The 23,035-nt window shown below is 34.4% G+C and overlaps 1 protein-coding gene across 2 annotated transcripts in view; it reads right to left on the reverse strand.

The window, feature by feature from the left end:
- Positions 1 to 1,269: 1,269 nt before the first annotated feature.
- Positions 1,270 to 23,035, reverse strand: part of STAM2 (signal transducing adaptor molecule 2) — a 44,704-nt gene continuing 22,938 nt past the window's right edge. The window contains exons 8-14 of one of the 2 annotated variants that reach the window (XM_010967869.3): positions 17,539 to 17,633; positions 15,404 to 15,489; positions 15,180 to 15,267; positions 14,122 to 14,176; positions 10,421 to 10,574; positions 8,001 to 8,170; positions 1,270 to 6,393 (exon numbers count right to left, since the gene is read on the reverse strand). In XM_010967869.3, coding sequence (XP_010966171.2) covers positions 6,162 to 6,393; positions 8,001 to 8,170; positions 10,421 to 10,574; positions 14,122 to 14,176; positions 15,180 to 15,267; positions 15,404 to 15,489; positions 17,539 to 17,633 — 880 coding nt within the window. In that variant the 3' untranslated portion in view covers positions 1,270 to 6,161. Of the gene's footprint in view, positions 6,394 to 8,000; positions 8,171 to 10,420; positions 10,575 to 14,121; positions 14,177 to 15,179; positions 15,268 to 15,403; positions 15,493 to 17,538; positions 17,634 to 23,035 lie in introns of both variants that reach the window. The other variant, XM_010967868.3, reaches the window with a different exon arrangement.

Raw genomic sequence — 23,035 nt, forward strand, 5'->3', positions numbered from 1 at the left:
TTGGAAGTGCATGTTGAATGAGTCAAACTATAGTATATGACAGAGACAGATCCAGATAACCTACAGATCATTCCAGTGCAACATGGCAACTACTATAGCAGTTCAAGATGCTACTTACAGAGTGCAGCAAGGTCTGCGAGCCAGATCAGTGAAATCTGGGCTGACACTTAAAAAAAGACAATTTATTAGATGATTGAAAACATTTCAGGCAGAGAAAAACAACAGGGCCAAACATAGGCACAAGAAAAGCAAAATTAGCACGTGAGGAATTTAGGGCTTGGGAGTTGGAACCCAGCATGTGAGAAAAGTGGGAGAGGTCAGAAAGGCTACCAAGGGTGAGATTATGAAGATCCTACCTAATATGTGACTCAGAAGACACAATTCTGATCAAGAACATGTAGATGAAAACCTCTGGCGGGGGGAGGGTGGTTTCCCAGGAAAGAAATAACAATAAAGATTATTTCTGTATGGGGTTCTGTGTCCCATTTTTTAAATTTAGACAATGCACTTTCCACAACACCTGTAATGAAGTTACTTGGAGGGAAAAAAATCTATGTGACAGCTAAAAGCCATCTGTACACGGACACCCAACATATCTATTCATGGGCTACCTATTCACCACTGGGACCTATATCCTGACAAGATAGCACTGACTCCCCTTTAGGTATGTGACAGAGGTGATCAGATGAGGACAAGGCTGTCGCCTCTTAGAATGGCATTCGGCTATGGGGTTGATGCATCACAGCTGGAGGACTTAAGAATATGTTCTAGCAGTGTCAACAAATAGCTGGTGAAAGAACAGTCTCTTCAACAAATGGTGCTGGGACAATTGAATATCCATACACAAAAGAATGAGGTTGGAATCCTACCTCACACCACGTACAAAAATTAAATGAGAATGGATCAATGACTTAATTATAAGCACTAAAGCCATAAAACTCTCAGAAGAAAACAGGAGAAAATCTTCCTGACCTTGGATTTGGCAATGGACTCTTAGATATGACACCAAAAGTACAAGCAACGAAAGAAATAACATAAAATGAACTTCATCAAAATTAAAAACTTCTGTGCATCAAAGAACATCCCCAAGAAAGTGAAGATACTGTACAGCACAGGGAACTATATTCAATAGCTTGTAATAACCTATAATGAAAAAGAATATGAAAAACTTTATATATAAATAACTGAATTACTATGCACACCAGAAACACAACATTGTAAATCAACTATACTTCAATTTAAAAAAAAGGGAAAAGACAACCTACAAAATGGAAGAAAATATATGTGTCATGTATCTAGTAAGAGTCTAGTTTCCAGAATATATACAGAACTCTTGCAATTCAGTAACAAACAAAAAAGACAAACAACCCAACTTAAAAATGGGCATAGGGCTTACATAGACATTTTTTCCAAACAAGATATACATGAAAAGATGCTCAACATCATTAGTCATGAGGGAAACACAAACAGAAACTACAATGAAGTATGACTTCACATCCACCAGGATAGCTGTAATTTTTGAAAATAGGAGATAACTGTTGGTGAGAACTTGGAACCCTCATGCATTGTTAGTGGGGATCTGGAAGTTTGGCAGTTCCTCGAAAAATTAAACATAGAATTACCACATGACCCAATAGTTCCACTCTTAGGTATAGGTCCAAAAGAATTGAAAATTGGTACTCAAATAACATGTGCATAAATGTCCATAGCAACACTATTCACAATGGCAAAAAGGTGGAGCCCAAGTATCCATCAACAGATGAATGGATAAACAAACTGGTATATGAACCTCATATACTGTATGAGGAGATGCACCTCAAAAATTGTATGCTAAGTGGAAGTAGACAGACGCAAAAGGTCTAATTTTGGGAGATGGTTGCACAACATTGTGAACATACTACATGCCACTGTTCATTTTAAAACAGCAAATTTTATGTTACATGATTTCACCTCAATTTTTTAAAAAAGGTAGTGAGCTCCCTAGACCAAATGTAATCAGTAGAGGTGAACTGACTTGCTATAAAGATATTGGAAAGTCTTTATTTTCCTCATTAGTGTATTAAATGGTGTAAAATAAGAACAAAACAAAACTATTCTTCAGGAGCCTCTGTGGGGACCATCCATCCAGTTTTGTAGCTGCTTCTTCTGTTCCTCTGCTTGCCTTCGAACATTTCTCCTTTCTTTCAGTACCCACTACTCAAGATGGGGAGAAGAGTGAATAGTAAGTGCACACACTATAATCCTGTTAACACCTCTGGCATAAAGAAATCAATCATTGAAACGTAGATGTAATGTTTTTAAAAATTGCTAAGAAGATTTTGTGAATGTGATAATGATATATATGTTCATGTATAACTGAAAAATTGTGCTGTACACTGGAATTTGACACAACATTGTAAAATTATTATAAATCAATAAAAAATGTTTAAAAAAAATAAAGAACCCCCCCAAAAAAAGAAGATTTTGTGTGGGATTATCAGGGGTCATAGCTTCATTTATCCAAGCAATTCCATCATAGTTTAAAAAAAATAATAGAAGACTGCTACTGGACTACAAACATTTGTCTCAGAACTCTCATGACAATTTTAACCAATCCTGTAAAAGTTCAGAGTGCTTGGTACTTAGACTTCACTGCACATCACAAAGTACCTCAGACAGAGTGGCTTAAAGCATTAATTCCTTCTGCATTTCAGAGGCTAGAAACTTGAAATCAAGGTGTTTGCAGGGCCATGTTCCCTCTGAAGTCTCTAGAGAAGAATCCTTCCTTGTTTCCTCCAGTTTCTGGTGGCCCCAGACAGTCCTTGACTTATGACAGAATAATTCCAATTGATTTCTGCCTCCATCTTCACATGCCTCGTGCGCTTGTCTGTCTGTGTGTCTTCTCTTCTTATAAGGACACTAGTCACTGGATTTAGAGCCCATCCTAAATTTAGAGCCCATCCAGATCACCTCTGGATCCTTAACTAACTACACCTGTGAAGACTCTTTTCCAAATAAGGTCACATTCTGACATTCTGGGTAAACATGAATTTTGGGAGTATACTATTTATCACACTACACTGTATAAATAGCAACATAACTTCTGTTTTTGACACAGTAAGTTTTTTAAAAACACATTCAAATTTGGTATGGTAAAAGTAGAATAATTCCTCTAGGGAAAACTTTATTAAAAAATAAATCTTTAATCTTCAAAAGAAACTAAATCAAATTAACAACAAAAAATCAAATCCCTAGAATTGAGTCCTCCCTTTACTTACTGACTAAAACTGATTTAAGTAAATAAAAATGCCTTTTGATGGAAACAAAGCATGATAGATTGGTGCCATATTATTTATAATTTATTACTTACAAAATAACTTCAGCTTTCTCATCATAATGACAATTCAATAAATCCTCTCCTAGAAGTCAGGGGCCTTGACACATACTTTTTACTAAGAAAAACTTTCTTTTTAAACCCCTAAGCCATAATTTTTTTTAACATCTAAAATCAATTTTTTAAAAATCTGGATGGTGAAACTTTATAACTATCTTCAAAATACACAGTGAAATTTTTTAGGTCATCAAGTATCAACTCCTAATTGATAAATATTATAATTACTTAATATTCAGGTAATTTTATAAACAAATTACCGAATTATGAGACAATGTTGGTAAACCATACATTTTCCAAATTGTAAGAACATATCCCACTTCGTATATTTTAACACCGAGGGGAAATTTGTCCCACATTAATGAAAATTAATTTTATTATAAATTTTTAGAAATTCTTTCTAATGTACCAAGATTTCATATGAAAAAGCAGAAGTTATTTTATTTTTTATATAAAACAGTATGTATGAACCTAATGTAGAAATCTGATGTTAGACCATTCCTTTGGCAGAAAACATTTAATTATAAACAGGTCTTAAAATAAATAAATCCATTAAGATCATGAAAAAGAAAGAAAAATAACAACCCTGTGTTTCTTATTAACAGCAAAAATATCTCAGTACACAGATTTAATAACACTTTTATACTATCAACCTGCAACACAAAATTCCTTACAGTATGGCAAAAATAAAATTACTTTTAATTTAAAAGGGAGAAGAAACTTCTGGATGTATAAAATTTCACAGATAAATGCCAATATACACTATATACATGTTGCATGTTATATCATTCCAAAACTACATTAGGTGAACTTAATTGGCTGATCCCAATTCAGTGGGTGTGCAGTATTTATTCTAGTTCAAAGACTTATGCAGAATGAAGTTTTTACAACTCAGATCACAATTATACATTAACTACTTACACAAACATTAAAATAATTGTTTAGTAAATATTATTTGGGGAAAATATAAGATTTTCCATATGTATGCAAACTTAACTATTATTAAGAGCAGCTTTGTGAATTTTTTTATGTTTTGTTTTCTTTAGAGAATGGAAGCTTCATTTCCAAAAAAGCAAGGTGCCAGTTTAGAATTTTTTATAAGTATATAATTGAATTCACGTGGAAGGAAAATACTGGATGAAAAACAGAACAGAGGCATGAAAGGTTAAAACTTTCCTGTTACTTGTATCTGAAATAAGACAATGACAGAAATTGGGCTTTCAAATACTGCTTGTTTTTCCCTTTGAATGTAGACCAAGTAGCATATATAAGACTATTTTGTTCTAGAATACAGTTTCTTTGAAAAAGGTACATACTTATAATCAAATTTCTGTAAATAGATAAGTGACAAAAATTTCCAGAGCATTCTCTTCAAATATATTTGTAGTAGAAAGATGAAGGGCTTTCTTTAAAAAACAATAAAGAAATCTTGCTTCCATGCAAGTTAACTTTTAAAAAACTAAACTTATATCCATTGTCTTTCCCAATCTAAATATCATGTTATCTGTAAGCAATGTATTTGCATTCTGTGTTAACCTAAAAGTCGGTAGATGATGCAGTAGTGTGCAAATTTTGAGGAGACAAAACAATCCCTATTGGTTTACTAACTCCTACAGTATATGGACTCTATTAGCATTATAAACTAATTTAAAATATAGGCTTCAGGAAAACTGTCTCCATGGCTTCCCTATAAATCCATTGCCTGCTATTATTCCTCAGGCTTAGGATTTCTTCTTAAAGGAATGGCCAGAATTTTCAACAACCTGGCTTAGCAATGGTACTCAAATCACCTCTTTAAAAGAACACTTCAATAAAAACGCACACCACCCATGCTTGATATACATCACATCAAATTACTGGGAATGTCTCATAGCTCAAATTCACATATAAGCTCAAATTCACATATAATCCTTAAAAAAGAAACACAGCATCTCTGCACACCACACTATAGGAGAAAAGTAAATAGGATCATATCTTCATTAGAGAATGGCCAAAATCACTTGAAAAGGCCATTAGTGGCAATTCTAAATGTGAGGGGCCCTTGTAGGAAAAGAAATGTGTTTTTCCAGGAAATGGTAATGTTTTGTGGGGAATTCCTCAGCCCACCGTTGGCATGACTGGGGGACTAGCTAAACACTTGATCACACACCTGCATTTACATAGTCTTCACTGATAATAACAGAAAACATTTCTGTTCCTTCCAAAGTGCTCTTGCTTCTGTAGATAATTAATTATATGCTAATTATTACTCAACACATCACCAAGAACAAAACTGACCAGTACTGCAAACACAATTGCAATTTAAGGAGCCAAAGGAAATGCACTAGGAAGCTAAATGCTTGCACAAAACCATGTTCGCCTTTTAAAAGAGTGGTGTGTGGGAAACTCTGAAAAAATGCAGATAAAAATGTATAAAAGTTTCAACACGCTCCCAATTATCACAACATTTTAGGGATAAACAGTGGTTTCTTTATAATGCTCCTATCTCATGTTGTTTAGTGTCATAAGGCTATTTATTGGGTGCCCAGATTCATGAAGAGATTTGAAAGTAAGATAAAACTAACTGGAAGCAACTTGTAGCTGCCTGTGATCAAAAGTTTGACTTCAGACAAGTTGGACTGAAAAAACCCTTTATGGCCTATTAGGGCAAGATAAGTTTTTGTGCTTTATTTATTCATGGGCCTTTTGAGTTGAGAAAAAACATTTTTCTTCTTTTAATATTTTCAGATTAGAACCACAACAGTCGAGTCATACACTTACGAAGGCTTTCAAGAAAATGCCTGGTTTGTTCTTAAAGGAGAGGCTGCTGCTGATGGTAATTTGTTTGCTGCTGTGCAACGGAATGAGCAGGAGCTGCCACTGGAAAGCCTGCCAGTTGTGGCAAACTGGAAGTAGTGTTCTGGTAAGATGACACATCCACCGACAGCCCCATCTGCTGTGTGTACGCAGTGGGACCAGGAGCTGACTGAAGGCTAGAGTTCTGGTTCATATAAGCAGGGTTGGAAACAGTGTCTTGTCCAGTGCTGCAAACAAAATTTTAAAGAGAAAACCATACTTACATTGCATTATCAAGGTTGTGGTCAGAGATCAAGCATCATTAGAAAATAAAAACGCATTTTCCAGAAATTTTCTCAGTTTATACAGCTCTACTATTCCAATTATGATTTAACCACTCCAGCTATCCAAAACTGCTAATGAGATTTTTATACTTGGGGAGAAGAAAGTACTCAAAAAGAAAATATAAGATTATAAGGCCTATCTCATTTTGTTTTCTCCAAAATATCTCACAGAAAACATTTTAAAATCTTTTGAGGAGATGCAGATTGTTTCTGGCAGTGGGGTCCCTGGCCAGCTGCAGTGCAAACAGAATCCAAGCTCCAGTGCACCCTCGGCCCATTTCCTTCCCTCCCCCTTCTCTCACTCAGCACAGAGGAGACCACTCTTCCTCACACACTCTGTACACTTTCCTTTGGCAGGGCACTTTCAAAGCTGCCCTGATAGCTTAACGAATCCCTACATAAAAATAATAAAGGCAGGGAGAACTGTGTAATCTGAATAGGGCCCTAAATCTACCCTCAAGATAGCCCTGACCTATAGTTTACTATTAACACTACACACACACACACACACACACAACGTTGAAAAATCACACCAAATTGCAGGACTTCTGTTTGTTTCTGTAATTAGTATAGCATATCTTTTAAAATATATATAACTTAAAAAAATTTTTTTAATATATTTACTATTATATTATTTAATTATTTTATTTTGGCAGGGGGGAGGTAATTAGGTTTATTTATTTTCAGAGGAGGTACTGGGGATGAAACCCAGGACTTCATGCATGCTAAGCACGCACTCTACCACTTGCACTATACTCTCCCCCTAAAAGATACATAATTTCTAATTGCACCAATTACACTACTTCAACATAGGAGGATTATTGTCCTCCAGTTTTTTCTCTGTAATTCCTAGTGTCACCCAGGATAACAACATTTTTACATTTCAGTTGAACTAAACATCAATACAAACAGATTTATTTAATTTCCAGATAATATCTAAAATTTACACTCATGGAATTTAAGAGTGGGAAGAGACCGTACAGATCGTTACACATGACAATAGTGAATAAACATTTTGTGTGGTTAAGCAAAGTTAATTGGCAAGATTTAAACATGTTTTTCAGAATCAAAGTGTTAGTATAAAAAAATTAGACTACAGATTCCACAGCTCAAACACCCTTCTTTTTAAGAGTCAAAGTAACAAAAGTTTTCTGATTTTCAGGAGTGCATGCTCTTAAAAATATGTCTGGGACTGCTTTACTAGGCTGATTACAGCTCTGTGCTAACTATATCACTGGCTTGGTTCCTAGGGGACAGTTAGCTTTACTTTGTCCCAGGGACCCAGACTGTACGTAAGCCAGGTCTGAGCACCATCTCAGTATACACAGCAAAGCTAAGAGCAGCACCATTCCAATTTCATGGGATCATGAATGGGCAGTTCTTTAAGTTCACCTCAATAGCAAAAGAGGACACTACTTTATAAAGAGGAGGATCTAATTATTCTCATTTGGAAAGTCTGTGAAAATTTAATGTATATAATTACAAAATTAAGACAGCTTCCAAAAACGTACCTTAAATACGGAGTCTGAGCAGGCTGTGTTGTCACTGAGGAATTCACGTTTGGTGGCAGAGATCTCAGTGGACCGATTTGATCTAGTCCTAGGCTGTAGCTTGGGGCAACAGTGACTTGGTGAATACTTTGACCCATATAGTTTCCACCATGTGGTTGAACTGGATATGTCTATTAACCAAAGAGAAAAAACTCACTCACTGATCTCCCAAACAGCTGCCTAGCAATACATTTAAAACTTTAAAAGAATTAGATGAAATGAAATGTTATAGTTCTTTGGGGGAGCAATCTGATCCCACCAATCTATCCACCCTAGTATAAAAAGTGGAGAGCTTCCAAATCACAATGCCAAATCAACAGAAATGTATGATTCACTTGCTTGTTCTTTTATTTTGCAAGGGATTAAAAGGAAGGGAGGTGGTGGGTTTTTAAGTAGAGGGTTGGAATCTAAGTAACACATCTTGCTGTAGAAAATTATATTATACTCCCTTGAAGGGCAGCCCAATATCACTTCAAATCACCATCAGAGAGATGACCTTCTTCACCCCCATCCCAGGATGACATTCTTTTAAGTTTCTTTCTTAAGAAGGAATTGAATAAGTTGAAGAATAAATGGGAGCAAGGCAAGGTGAAGCCCTCTCTGGCAATGCCTCCTTTATCCTGCCTGCAGGACAGACAGGACAAAAATAAAGAACTGTGGGTAAAGGAGATGTATCCTCAGGAAATAGCAAAATGGTCTAAGTCTCTTCAGATATTTATACGTGCCCTACCTAATTTTCAGAGTAACATCTCCTTAAGGACAAGATGGACCATCTGACTACCAAATATAGCATTCAAAACAATGCACATTTAATGCACATATGGTAACTATCATCACTCCAGTTTTAAACCGTTTTTATAGGAAACACCAATGACATGAAAATTTAGAATGCCAGAAATGCCAAATCAACTACTACATTAATAAGCACAATCATATCACCTCCTTAGCAGGCATGTAACAGCCCACTGACAACAGGCTGAGACCATGGGCGTAGACCTCTTCTGCAGTTTAGGGTTCCTGAGTGGCCTTCACAGATACAACTAATGGTGTATTACTCCAACTTTTTCTCGTACAAGCTTTTTTTTTTTCAGATTAGAATAGAAACTTTGACTATTTCAAATACTATTATGCATGAACAGTGTAGACAGAGGTTGTATAAAGAATCAAACTAGACAGAAAGCTAATTTTTAAAAAAATGAGTTGTGCTTAGCGAAATACAGATTGTAACTCGTATGCAACTGAACACAAAAATCTGACATAGGAATGACAACCTTTTACAGACACACAAGGAAGTAAATACAACATACAGTCCTGTATGTAGCACAATGGCACAGACATTTCTATTTTGTTCATTTTCACAGCAACAGCAAATAACTCTTCTGAAAACAGTAACTGAATAAACTCCAGCTGTCTTATGCACCCAGAAATCCTTTCTACCCTCCTATGTAATGACTCTTTCATCATTTTCAAAAGTTCAGAGCATGGCATATTTGATAAATGCATCTTGTCTGATGTGACAGTTACCATAGTAACCATTCTTTTTTAACTTAACAATTATGTTGTGTGAAGTCATCTAGATTGTGCACCCACATTCTATCTTTTCTCATTGGTGTCTCCTTCACACACTCTTACATACCAGTTTTCATATAATTAACATGGAATTTGTTCATCTAAGCTCATTCTGAACTCAACTGCTAACTGGCTGAAATATAAAAAAGGCTTCAGAATACTAGATTCTGATAAAATGTAAATATTCACTTCAGCTGGGAAGCAGATAAAAAGTGAAAGTCCTGGAAAAGATGCTGTTCATGAATGCTCATGGGGCCTGCACCATATCCTCATCACGCATGGATTTTTAACAAGTCACACATCTAAGAAAACATAAAGCAGGATCTGAGAGCAAAATAAGTCCATTAACTAAGCCTTTTAATAATCACGTTAAGTTAAAGAAATTGTTTTTAAGTGTTAAATTTTGTTGGCTGAGCAACAGGAACAGCATCAGTTCCTCATCTGGAGGACTTCCGACACACCAGGCACTGTCCTAAATCACAGGATTCATACTTTATACTTACAAAAGGATTTATACTTACATAAAGGATTTATGCTTTGTATTTACAAAAATTTATGAAGAACAGAACTCTTCTCATATATTTAATGGTCTCTTCATTATGTTAAAAATGAATTAAAATATATTTGTGAAACATCAGTATCTAATTGTCCCAGTGAACACTAATTATTGAGCCAACTTTTTTTCTTAACAAAAATGAATTGTATGATTTTGTTCATGGACCACAGAAATTTTAATACTATGCTTTAAAGCATTTTTTAAAATTTACAACTTTTTTTAAATTTTGAAAAATTTTCTCAAAAAACATGCTCACCTGCATTGGAACCCCAGCTGAGGAAGGTGGGTAATGTGCTGGATGATGGAGCTTTGAGTAGACTGAATATACTGGTGCTTCATTCACCAACTTGTTGTATAGTTCCAGAGCTTCTAGGACTTTTACATTCAATTCAGACAATTCAGAATGCTTCCTGATATAGAAGAAAAGCACTTTAATACTCTTGAAAGTTTTTAAGCATGTATTTAGCAACATAAATTATTATTTTTTTAATTTGGCACATTTTCTATTCATATTTTAAAAGGTTCTTTATATACTATGAAAGAGCATTCAAAAAGGGAAAATGGGAGGAGGAATTATTGAATTCATGTAATGGCTAGGCTGATACAACATCATAATATTAGGGAAAGTCCTTTCCACACCTCATAAAAAATGCAATCAAATCATAATTTTGGTGCTAGGAGAATTTTGTTTCTTATGTCATAGGTTTCTGTTGAAAATTCAGTTACAAAGATAAGTAATTTCTAAATTAGGAAGAGTTCAAGCCTTAATTAAAATCTTAGTAGAAGAAAGTACTCAGGCAAGGCCCAGAGCCTGCTATGACGTACAACATTATTGAAATAAAAGTACATTCACAAGTACATCACACATATTTTCATTTGCTTATATTCATGAAAGGATCAACTAAAAAAAATACATAATTATTCCTTGAAAATGCAAAGGAAAACAATGTATGTATTAATAAGTCTCTACTGCTTGTTCATTGGTTTCTTTTGAAAAAGTGAGTGAAGCCAGGTCCAAATAAGAACATTTTCAAATCTGCATCTTCAAATCTGCCCAAGGAACTTCAACGCAAATCCTTTTGACTTGGTACAGTTTTGCCTGTTCCCTTAGGAGTAATAAAGAACTCCCTTTGTAACTGACAAGTTCATAAAAGTTAAATGGCCACTTTATCTGGCCTAAGCACTCATAAGTTATTTACTGAATGTAGTTCTTTTTATATAAACACAGAGAGACTCAAGAGGTAAGAGACAACAGCAGGCATCCAGACACAGGGTTACCAAATGTATGACCTGGACTGAGTCCTATCAGGACTTGTCACCTTTCCTCTATCAGTCTGTTAGGTCTGAGACAAACAAAAAGTGCTGTTGCCGCTTTCCCATGTGTGACTGTATAAAGGAGGTCAAACTGTTTTCAGACATATCAGCTGTAAATCACATAGGAAGCTTCAGAAATGAGTGTGCATGCTAACAAATGTGTGACTAAGAATTAACTGGCCCACATAACCCAGTATACTGAGGAAACGCCAGGATAACACAAAAGGGCAGGACCACTGCACACATTTGAGATCACTTTCAAGAATTTGACACATAATCCCAAAGCAATAACAAATTTTTACTGAACTATGCCCAACACTATCCTGGGACAGAGTAATTAGGCAGAAGGTATGGTTCACTCCTTCAGAAAGACTGAAATCTATTAAGAAGACAAAGCTAAGAACTTGAAAAGTAACAAATGATAACTGAATGCAAAATGAAATAGGCAAGAACAGAAGACTTTAGAAGAGATTAATTTGACCAAGAGGTTTTATAGAGAAGCTGGGACTTAAACTGGCAGCTGAGGAAGGATGGATAGGCCAAGTGTAAAATTAAGCCTATGTCAGGTTAGTGGGACAGTGTGAATTAAGGCAGGCAAAAAGGAACAAGAAGGGTATATGAGGGAAGAACGAAAAGGGCAATCTGATCAAGGCAGCAGAAAATGATGTTAAGAAGGTGGTAGGAAAGAAGGTTGGAACAGCCTGGAACATAGTTAACTTCAGACTATGAGTCTCTCTTCAATAACTCTATCTACACTTTTTGGGAGTCAACACACATGTTTACCAATTATAATTTCCTAGTGTGATAAATGCTACCAAATTTCATTGTATACAATGACAGACAGAAATGAAATGTAAAATTTAATACTCTGGCAGTAAAGTTGTTTTTCTTATTAGATAGAAAAACAAACTGATGATGAACCATTCAAGGGAAGAAATACTATTTTATTCATCTCTGAATGGTTGATAAGGGTAAATAGTCAATAAACACTTTATGAAGAACAGCAAGCATTTTCTGGAACAGGAGCTGCATCTGCAGTCAGTGACCATGGAACAGAAAATGCCGGATGCCCTATTCAGAAACTGAAATTGAAGAGAGAACTGGTTACTCACTCAAAAAATTAACTCAAGCAGAAATAATCCCTCTGATTTTTAATTGTTCTAGACCTTTTCCTCTGAAGATACTCATTTTTATCAACAAACATAAAATTAATTGTCATATCTTCTGCTTTTTTACCATATAGCGTAACATCTTTCAGGTCAATAGAGATTTATCAATGACAATACTTTTTATTGTAGAATGTCAGAATGTTTGGATGTGTAATTTTTTAAAAACCAATCCCACGCTGAAAGACATTTTACTCTCGTTTGTTTTTATAAGTAACACTGTGAAGAATAATCTAAGAGCTAAATCTTTGCATGTATCCCTGTGTATTTAGTATGGGTCTGAAATCGCTGGGTTAAATGATATGGAATATTTTTAGGTTCATGCACCCCTAGCCACACTTAAGATAATATTGACCATTTTTCTTTTTAATCTTTTTCCATTTGATTGTACACTAGCCATTAACATGCCTGCACTGAAACCAAAGTAATAGATGTACAAAAGGATAGTCAATGCTCTCCAAAATAAGACCCAAAAAACAGGATGAAACTACCACCATCATTTCATTTGTTGTGACAGGGATTTATTTTCATCTCTGTAGAAAATGTCCTATGAAACAAAGATTATAATCTTCAATGCCCAGAAAAAAATCTTACAGCTACTACTCCTGTATGCTAAAAGCAGATAAGTAAAGTAGTTTCTGTTCTTCTTGTGCTCTTCTGTACAGAAGCTCAATGAACAGAATCTAGAAGGGGATGATGATGGAACACTAAAGCCGTATCCCTTGACGGCTATTCACTATGGCTGCTCCCTCTGACCTCATACAGAAAGCTCTGAGGAATAAGAAAAGGGGGCAAAACTAAGTTAAAAGCTCAAAACCCTAGACAATCTATTCCTCAGTGCTGCTATTTCTAAGGAAGAGTAGGATAGATGAGATAATAAAATTAAAAGGATAACAGAAATACAAGGAAGAAAAATGAGAAGAGAAGGTGTGTACACTGGATTTAGCTCCATTTGAAAGTTTTACAAATACTAAGGGGTAGAGTATAGTTCAGAGGCAGAGCACATGCTTAGCATGCACGAGGTCCTGGGTTCAGTCCCCACCCAGTACATTTATCAATCAATAAACCTAATTATCCCCCCCCAAAAATCCAAAATACCGTTAAGAAAAAAAAGTTTTACAAATACTACTTCTTATTATGTAACAAGACAATGCTTGCCTAAGATCCCTAATCTCATTTTGTGCTCTATTCAACTTTATTCTTCATTACTCATTATTCCTCAGCTCTAGGCCAAGTAAGAAAATGAAGACTGGCACCATAAGCACATGGGTCCAGCATTCTACTGTACTGCCATAAAAAAAAATTGCCACCGAAACTGAAAGTACCATTCTGCTATTAGTTTGTAAGATTTTTAGAAAGTGGGAAACAATTTCAAAAGAGTGAACAGTTCCACAAAAACTCCCTAGCTTAAAGTTCTGACAAAAACAAGTAAACAAAAGAAAACTATACTTGTTATTTCCTGCACAAAGAATCTCACCTATCAATCTCTTCAAGTTTTTCATCTATCATTGGACCCATCTGTTGGCAGATATCTGTAAACACAAAAATATTTTAAAATCTTGAAACAAAAAATCATTTGAAGTCAGTTTCAAACATTTTTAACAATAGAGCACCAATATGTAACACCATGCAAAATACAAAGAAAATTAAGCTAATGCTAAAGAAAGGACTATAAAAGACCTAACTTTAATACTATTCAGCACCAATATTAATACCATGTGACCAAGGCAAAGTCAAAATCAGAACAGAAATCTCACCATGTTCTCTGGGAGTACTAAGCTAACAGACTGTGAAATTTGGAGTTATCTCAAAAATCTTAAAAATACCTAGAAAACTATTATTAGCTAAAGTAAAATGAACTTGAGTCACAGTATATAAAATATGTAATTATGTATAGATTGAATATGAACACTTTTCATTTATTTAAGCCATTTCAAAATTAAACATTTTGTATTTCTCCAAATGTAAACAATGATACAATGAATAGCACAATATTCTGTATCCTTTCTTCTATAAAAAAAAATTTAACAGCATTTATTCATTTATCACAGAGATTTTTCTTCCAATGGATTTTTTAAAAATCATAAAAACATTTGCCTTAATTCCTTCAAATTTCTTGAAGACTAAAAAGACACATCAGCTTGCATCAAATGCCTACATTACAAAGTTAACAAAGATCATGTATAATTCTGACCTTTAAAATTATGATACAAGAGAATTAATAGAGGAATAAGAATTCCTAACATTTTGACTCAATTAATTTAATATGCTGTTATTTCTTATTTTGTCCTTTTGGGGACTGCAAATTTCTCTAGTGTGCTTACACTAAAAAGCAAAGACTTCCTCGGTGAACAGGATAGGCAGATTTAATAGCAACACCTTCCAAGTAATATGTTTACTATTTTACTGTACTAGTCTATTCCCACCAGAGATTCTAATCTCTGTAAGCAACCCAAGGTGGAAGAAATTTAAGACATTATAAAATAGCTAAAACATTGAATGACATTAAAGTAATCCCTGATATTCACTTAGTACCTTCTAAGTCCAAGAGGTCTTGGGAGTCTGGTTTTGAATCTGTTGGATCTATACTCTGCAGTACCTGCAGAGCTCTATCCATCTTATCCTAAAAAAGTAACAGGACACTTTACAAAGAGTTTTCATTTCAGTGAATATAAAAATTACTCTTTCCAAACATTCTCAAGAATAATACATTTTAAAAGTCTTGACAGTGTAACTATTAAACAAAAGAAGGACTCTACCTCATCTATATAAACAGCCTCAGGCTCTGATTTCTTAATTTCCTCCTCCTCCTCCTCCTCGTCAATTATATTCAATTTGTCCACAGCTGCTATGGAAACAAAGTAAACTTTTAAGTTCCTCAGCATTTACTTTGGTATTTTAGTCATTAATTTATAAGTAGTCTGTGATTATACATAAGAAAAAAATGGAAATCCTTTAAATAATTATCACATTTCATAAGCAGTATATATTATTACATGTGTTCATTTATTCACGCCACAACTATCTATTTAGCCCTTACTTGCGCCAGGCATTGTTTCAGGCATTGGAAATACACCAGTGAATAAAACGAACAAGAATCTTCACCCTGATGGAACTTACATTCTAGTGGAACAAGTAAGCAATATTAATGGGAACTGTCATTACAGGCACTTTCCTGAAAACCGAGTTATCCACTAGGATGAATAAATATATAAGAGAGTAGACAGCGTATTATCTAGTTAGCTAATTTCAGAGTTTAATCTATGAACTCCTTCTACACTCTTTCCTTACAATATAAAAATTATTTTCTATATGTACAAAAAAAGAAAAAAAAACCACTTGATTTCAACCCAACTTTGGTAACAGTTAACCAAACACAAAATAAAAAAGCTTTTCATAAAGAGAAGGCTGAAAAATAACTTACAAACATACATATCCAGAAAACTATTTAAATGCTCACTGGAGCACTACTATAATGTACTATATTTTAATAAAGTAAGTTTTAATACAAATCAAATTATAATAAAAATCTATACAACCAAATAATTTTTAAGTCCCAACAGTGAGCCACTTATTTCAAATATTTGGCTAACTCTCAAATATGCCCTAAAGAACAGAGCTCAGCATAACATGTGGATTTACTGAAAACCCAGAATATTTTTCACTTTTAAAACTGCAGTTCAGTCTTTCCAGCCTATGCCAAGGGGAAACTGCTATAGAATAGGATTCCCTGAGCATGGTCTATCATGTTACTAAAACTAGTGTCTCCAATTTTCATACCTACTTAAAGAGTCAGACTAGAGGAATAAAAAGTATACACAGTGGCAGAGTACTCAGTATTCATCTCTCTCAACTTCATTTTAACTGAATGCATCACTCTACCCAAATGAAGATGATGTTACACACAATGCATAGAGCTATCAGTTGAAGTTCTTTCTCTAGAACAGTAAGGGTTATTAGCAGCAATGTCCAGCAGTGAGTCAGTACAAGTACATTCTAATGGCAGACTGGCTAACTTTAGAATCCTGGCTCTGTCACCTACTAGCCACATAACCTCAGCCTCAATTTCCTTATCTGTAAAATGGGGTAACTAAAGTACCTATTTCATACACTTGTGAGGCTTAAATGACATAGTGCAAGCAAAGGATTTTGCACAACATCTGATAAATGAGTGCTTAAACACCACTGAGTTTTTTTATCCTCACCATAATTAGTATTATTATCAGTTGTTCTTTACACTCAGCTTGCCTCACCTCCCCACCTGCCTAGCAAATGGAAGCTTTCTCTGTATGGCTGGCAGCTGCTGAGGGGAACTGTTTATGGCTGCAAAACTGAGTGAAGTTCAGAAGATCTGAACTAGGAACCTAGTGTCTTGATTACATTATTTTGTTATTGTCCCAAGTTCCATAGAATCGAATCAAGGTGAGGAAAAGTCTAAAATTTAGGAGTACTCTTAATCTCTGTAATCACACTCAGCACTTGTCAACAGGCCCCCCCAACCCTCATTCTGCCATCTATCCACTTTAATACTATGCTTCAGTGACAAATAAAACAAATATTATTTGTACTGAACAGACATAAACTGCCCCTTAAACCATAATTAAGTTGATTTAAATATTTACATGGTCATCACAGCTTATTTTATACTGTATATATATGTATGTGCATTAACTCAAAGAATTTAAAATATAATGATGAGAAAATAACTCTTCGAATTGACCTGGCATAAATTAATCCCTTAATTTGGTAAGAGGTAGGCTAAATTGTATTTACCTACAAATAAATGATTTAAAACAAGACTTAAATGCCAATCTACTTTATACTCCAAACTGAACCATAATATTCAAGTTTAACATATTTTAATAGATTTAACCTTCCCTAAGATTTAACTTACCTGCCTCAGATTCCATGTTTAAATTAGTTGTTACAAAATTAGATGGGAAGAGTCCTACTCCTCTGTGATTTTCTCCTTTCCACCAATTGGCATCACTGAAAATACAGTACAAAAATGTCATTCATTACTCTACATTTCAGTACATTAGTGTCAAGAGTAATTAAGATAAAAATTTAATTTAGCTTACTTTGAAAATACTAGTTCAAATCCCACGGTATTTAAAAGAAGCTCTTCTTAAACTTAGTAAGAGATATAAAAAAGCACAAATAAAACAAACATCCATACTTAAATTTCAAACCAATCAGCAACTGGTCAATTTGATTCTGGGATTTAAAAAATAGTTATAGATAACACTGAAGTTTCCTTTACCAACATCCCCAAGTCCCAGACTCACATCCATCCTTCATACCACCACAACCGAGTACGTATGTTGCTGTCCTTCAAGTGTATTTTTTATTTGTTTACATACATCTACAGCCAACTCTATAGATATGAATGTTAATCATTATAGATCTTTAAATTTCGTGTGTTAATACTTTCAGATCATTTACTCCTTTTAATTAAAGACCCATCACACTAACATGGCGTATTTGATTTATCCATCCCCATACAGGTAGACATTTAGGTTATTTCCAGTCCTACAAAGATTGGGGTAATAATCATTCTAAATTTTAGGGCATACATGACAACAATTCTTCTAGGCTTAGTCACAGATATGGACTTCCTGGGCTATAGAACAAGCATTTTCCATTTTATTAGTATTGCCAAATATTCCCTAAAGTGGTTGTGGCAATTTACCATCCTCCTTTCCCTCACCAGCATGTCAGAATGTCATCTTTGCTCACACATGTGAACTGTCCAAGCAACACCTGGTATCACACAGGAGAAATCATCTCTCACTGCTGTGCTTATTTGCAATTCCGAGCACCCACATTGTTTGCTGGCCACCCAGATTGCCTCTTCTGTAAACTTCTTCATATAGTCTGTCCATTTTTCTTTTTCCACTGGGCCATTTGTCTCTTTTCATGGAAAAGTAGGAGTTCTTTACATATTCTGAACAGCATTTGTCTACATTATGCAAATACCTTCTCTAGAACTGTCACTGTCTTTTAACATGTGTTTATGATTTCTTTTACTGTATGTTGTTTTCTGTTCCTGTAATTAAATTTAGCAACCTTTTATGGTTTACACTTAAAAAAAAATTCTCCATCCTTTAACTCCTAAATCTATTCTCCAATATATCTGTTTAATAGTTTCAAGTTTTCTTTTTTATCCCTCTCCCATGTTTAGCTCCTTAATTTATTTGGAATGAAATTTCATGTACTGTGTGAAACCGAATCAAATTTTACTTATACTGCTAAAAAAGTCACTTATCCCAGAAAATTTATTTAACAGAACAACATTTTTCTACTGATTCCTGATAGCCTGTCTTTCTAACAGCAAGCTGCTATCTGTTCATGAGCTTATTTCTGGATTCCATCCTGCTGCAATAGTCTATATATTTATTTACTACAGCTTGTTAATATGCCTTGATAATCTGGCAGGGAAAGTACCCTCTCTATGTTATCGTATACCTTCACATTTCCATATTAATATTAAAATTAAAATATTTTCAAGTTCTCTGAAAAAAAAGTCCTATTGGGCTTTTAATTGGAAATACACTGAATTTATGCATTATTAATGGAAAAATTAAATCTTTACAATGTAAAGTTCCTTCACCATAAACCTGGTATCTCTCTCCACTTATATTTGTATAAATATGTATTATAACCCTTTATATCTTTCAAAGAATTTATTATTTTTTCCATACTCCTTATATATCTTTGTTAGGTTTATTTATTCCTAGATTATTTTTAATTTTTGTAACTATTAAAAATGACTTTTCTATTACACTTTCTAAATAGTTGTGATTAAAGCATACCACTTATTTTTGTATACTGAGCTTGTATCCAACAACCTTGATCGACTCTTACCATTTTTAATAGTTTGATCATTGATTTTCTTGGACTTTGTAAATGGACAATCATAGAATCTGGAAATAATTTTGCCCATTCCTTTCTAAGAATATGACTTATTGAGCAGACATTCTTTTTTTAACTTTATTTTTTATACAATTTTAAAAGGTTACACTCTATTTACAGTTATCACAAAATATTGGCTCTGTTCTCTGTGTGGTACATCCCTGCAGCCTATCTTATACCCAATAGTTAGTACTTTCCACTCCCCCATCCCGATGTTGCCCCTGTCTCCTTCCCTGACGGTAACCACTAGTCTGTTCTCTTTATCTGTGAGTCTGAGTAGGCATTCTTTTTTTTGTTTAACTGAAGTATAGTTGATTCACAATGTTGTGTTAATTTCTGGTGTACGACAAAGTGATTCAGTTATACACACGTATACATATTCTTTTTCAGATTTTTTTCCATTATAGTTTATTACAAGATATTGAATATAGTTCGCTGTGCTATATAGTATGACCTAATTGTTTATCTGTTTTATATAAAGTAGTGTGTATGTGTCAATCCCAAACTCCTAATTTATCCCTCTCCCACCCCTCTGGTAATCATAAATTTGTTTTCTGTGTCTATGAGTCGTTTCTATTTTGTAAATGAGTTTATTCCTATCGTTCAAAAAAATTTTACATATAAGTGATATACATTTGCCTTTCTCTTTCTGACCTGTTTCACTTAGTATGATAATCTCTAGGTCCATCCATGTTGTTGTAAATGACATTATTTCATTCTTTCTTATGGCTGAGTAGTATTCCAGTGTGTGTGTGTGTGTATACACACACATACATACCACACTTTCTTTATTCAATCATCTGTCAACGGGGAACCCTCCTACACTGCTGGTGGGAATGCAGTTTGGTGCAGCCACTATGGAAAACAGTGTGGAGATTCCTCAAAAGACTAGGAATAGATTTACCGTATGACCCAGGAATCCCACTCCTGGGCTTGTATCCAGAAGGAACCCTACTTCAGGATGACACCTGCACCCCAATGTTCATAGCAGCACTATTTACAATAGCCAAAACACGGAAACAGCCTAAATGTCCGTCAACAGGTGACTGGATAAAGAAGATGTGGTATATTTATACAATGGAATACTACTCAGCCATAAAAACCGACAACATAATGCCATTTGCAGCAACATGGATGCTCCTGGAGAATGTCATTCTAAGTGAAGTAAGCCAGAAAGAGAAAGAAAAATACCATATGAGATCGCTCATATGTGGAATCTAAACAAACAAAAACAAAAACAAACAAACAAAAACAAAGCATAAATACAGGACAGAAATAGACTCATAGACAGAGAATACAGACTTGTGGTTGCCGGGGGGCAGAGGGTGGGAAGGGACAGACTGGGATTTCAAAATTGTAGAATAGATAAACAAGATTATACTGTATAGCACAGGGAAATATACACAAAATGTTATGGTAGCTCACAGAGAAAAAAATGTGACAATGAGTGTGTATATGTCCATGTATGACTGAAAAATTGTGCTGAACACTGGAATTTGACACCACATTGTAAAATGACTGTAAATCAATTAAAAAATGTTAAAAAAAAAAAAGAATCATCTGTCAATGAAAATTTCGGTTGCTTTCATGCCTTGGCTACTGTAAATAGTGCTGCTATGAACACTGGAGTGTATGTATCTTTTTGAATTAGAGTCTTCTCTTGATATAGGCCCAGGAGTAGAACTGCTGGATCATATGGTAAGTCTATTTTTAGTTTTTTAAGGAACGTCTATACTGTTCTCCATAGTGGCTGCACCAATTCACATTTCCATCAACAGTGTAGGAGGGTTCCTTTTTCCCCATGCTCTCTCTAGCATTTATTATTTGTAGACTTGTTGATGATGGCCAGTCTGACCAGTGTGAGGTGATACCTCACTGTATTTTTAATTTGCATGTCTCTAATGATTAGGGATGTTGAGCATCTTTTCATGTGCCTGTTGGCCATCTGTGTATCTTCTTTGGAGAAATGTCTGTTTAGGTTTTCTGCCCATTTTTTGATTGGGCTGTTTGCTGTTTTGATATTGAGGTGTATGAGGTGCCTGTGTATTTTGGAAATTAAGCCCTTGTCAGTTGCATCATGTACAAATATTTTCTCCCATTCCGTAAGTTGTCTTTTCATTTTGTTTATGGTTTCCTTCGCTGTGCAAAGCTCTTAAGTCTAATTAGGTCCCATTTGTTTATTTTTTGCTTTTATTTCCATTATTCTAGGAGACAGATCTAAAAAAAATCACTGTGATTCATTTCAAAGACTGTTCTGTCTATGCTTTCCTCTAGGAATTTTATAGTATTTGATTTCACATTTAGGTCTTTAATCTGTTTGGAGTTTATTCTTCTACATGGTGTTAGAGAATGTTTTAATTTCATTCTTTTATATGTAGCTGTCAGGTTCTCCCATGAGCAGGCATTCTTTAAAGATGAAACTTCAGGATGATTTAACTTCTATGAATCCGAACCATCATTTCATTTAAAAAGTACTAAAAAGAAATAAAAGAGCTAAATAGCACCCAAATTCTTAAAATGAGAAAATAACTGATGTATTGACATGGCATGTTTTAAGTTGAACTTTCTATTTTAAAAAGGAAAATTGAACTTTAAGGAATTTTTTTAGGGTAACATTTAATTAATGTATTTTTTTTATTTATTTATTTTCTTTTGTTGATGTAAAATATTATACAAGTTTCTGGTGTTCAATAGTGATTCATAGTTTTAAAGGTTATATTCCATTTATAGTTATAAAATATTGGCTATATTCCATGTTGTACTATATATCCTTTATTTTATACATAGTAGCTTGTACCTATTAATCCTCTGCCCCTATTTTGCCCCTCCCCCACTCCCTCTCCTCACTGGTAACCACTAGTTTGTTCGGAGGTTAGAGGAATTTTTATATAAAGGCAGAGAACCCAAGTCTGTGAAATGGTGAAACGGATACATAGATTTTATTTGAATCTATCAATAATTTTATGCATAGCTTTCCTTAGTGGTCCCACTAATTAATGTAGGATAATCTCTCTCCCAACCACTACTGCAAACTCTTTGATGAAGCATAAAAGTAGGCAAAACCACCAAATGCCATGTTGAAGCACGATGACTCCTTCTCAGCCCTAACCCAGCTTTAACATTCTCCACTGACAACCAGTTGATTCCACGGAATGTTAATGGCACAAAATATTGTTCAATTTAAAATTCCTAAATTAAGGTAATTCAGCATTGTAATTTTACATAAACTGATAATTAAGGAAAAAATTAAATGCTACCTTTATATGTAGAGCTTTTTCTATTAAAAGAATAAATAACGGCTGAATGAAAAATGATGTAAGTGCAAGAGACATAAACTTTACCTTCAACAAATTGATTATTTAGCTAACATTTATGAAAGCCAACCAAAGAGAGGACAGGGACAACAGGCTAAGCACTGAAGTTACAATTAAGATAATTAAGACACAGATTCTTCCTTCAAGAAATTTAAAATCTAG

This window comes from Camelus bactrianus, chromosome 5 (assembly GCF_048773025.1).
Source record: "Camelus bactrianus isolate YW-2024 breed Bactrian camel chromosome 5, ASM4877302v1, whole genome shotgun sequence".
Taxonomy (NCBI): Eukaryota; Metazoa; Chordata; class Mammalia; order Artiodactyla; family Camelidae; genus Camelus; species Camelus bactrianus.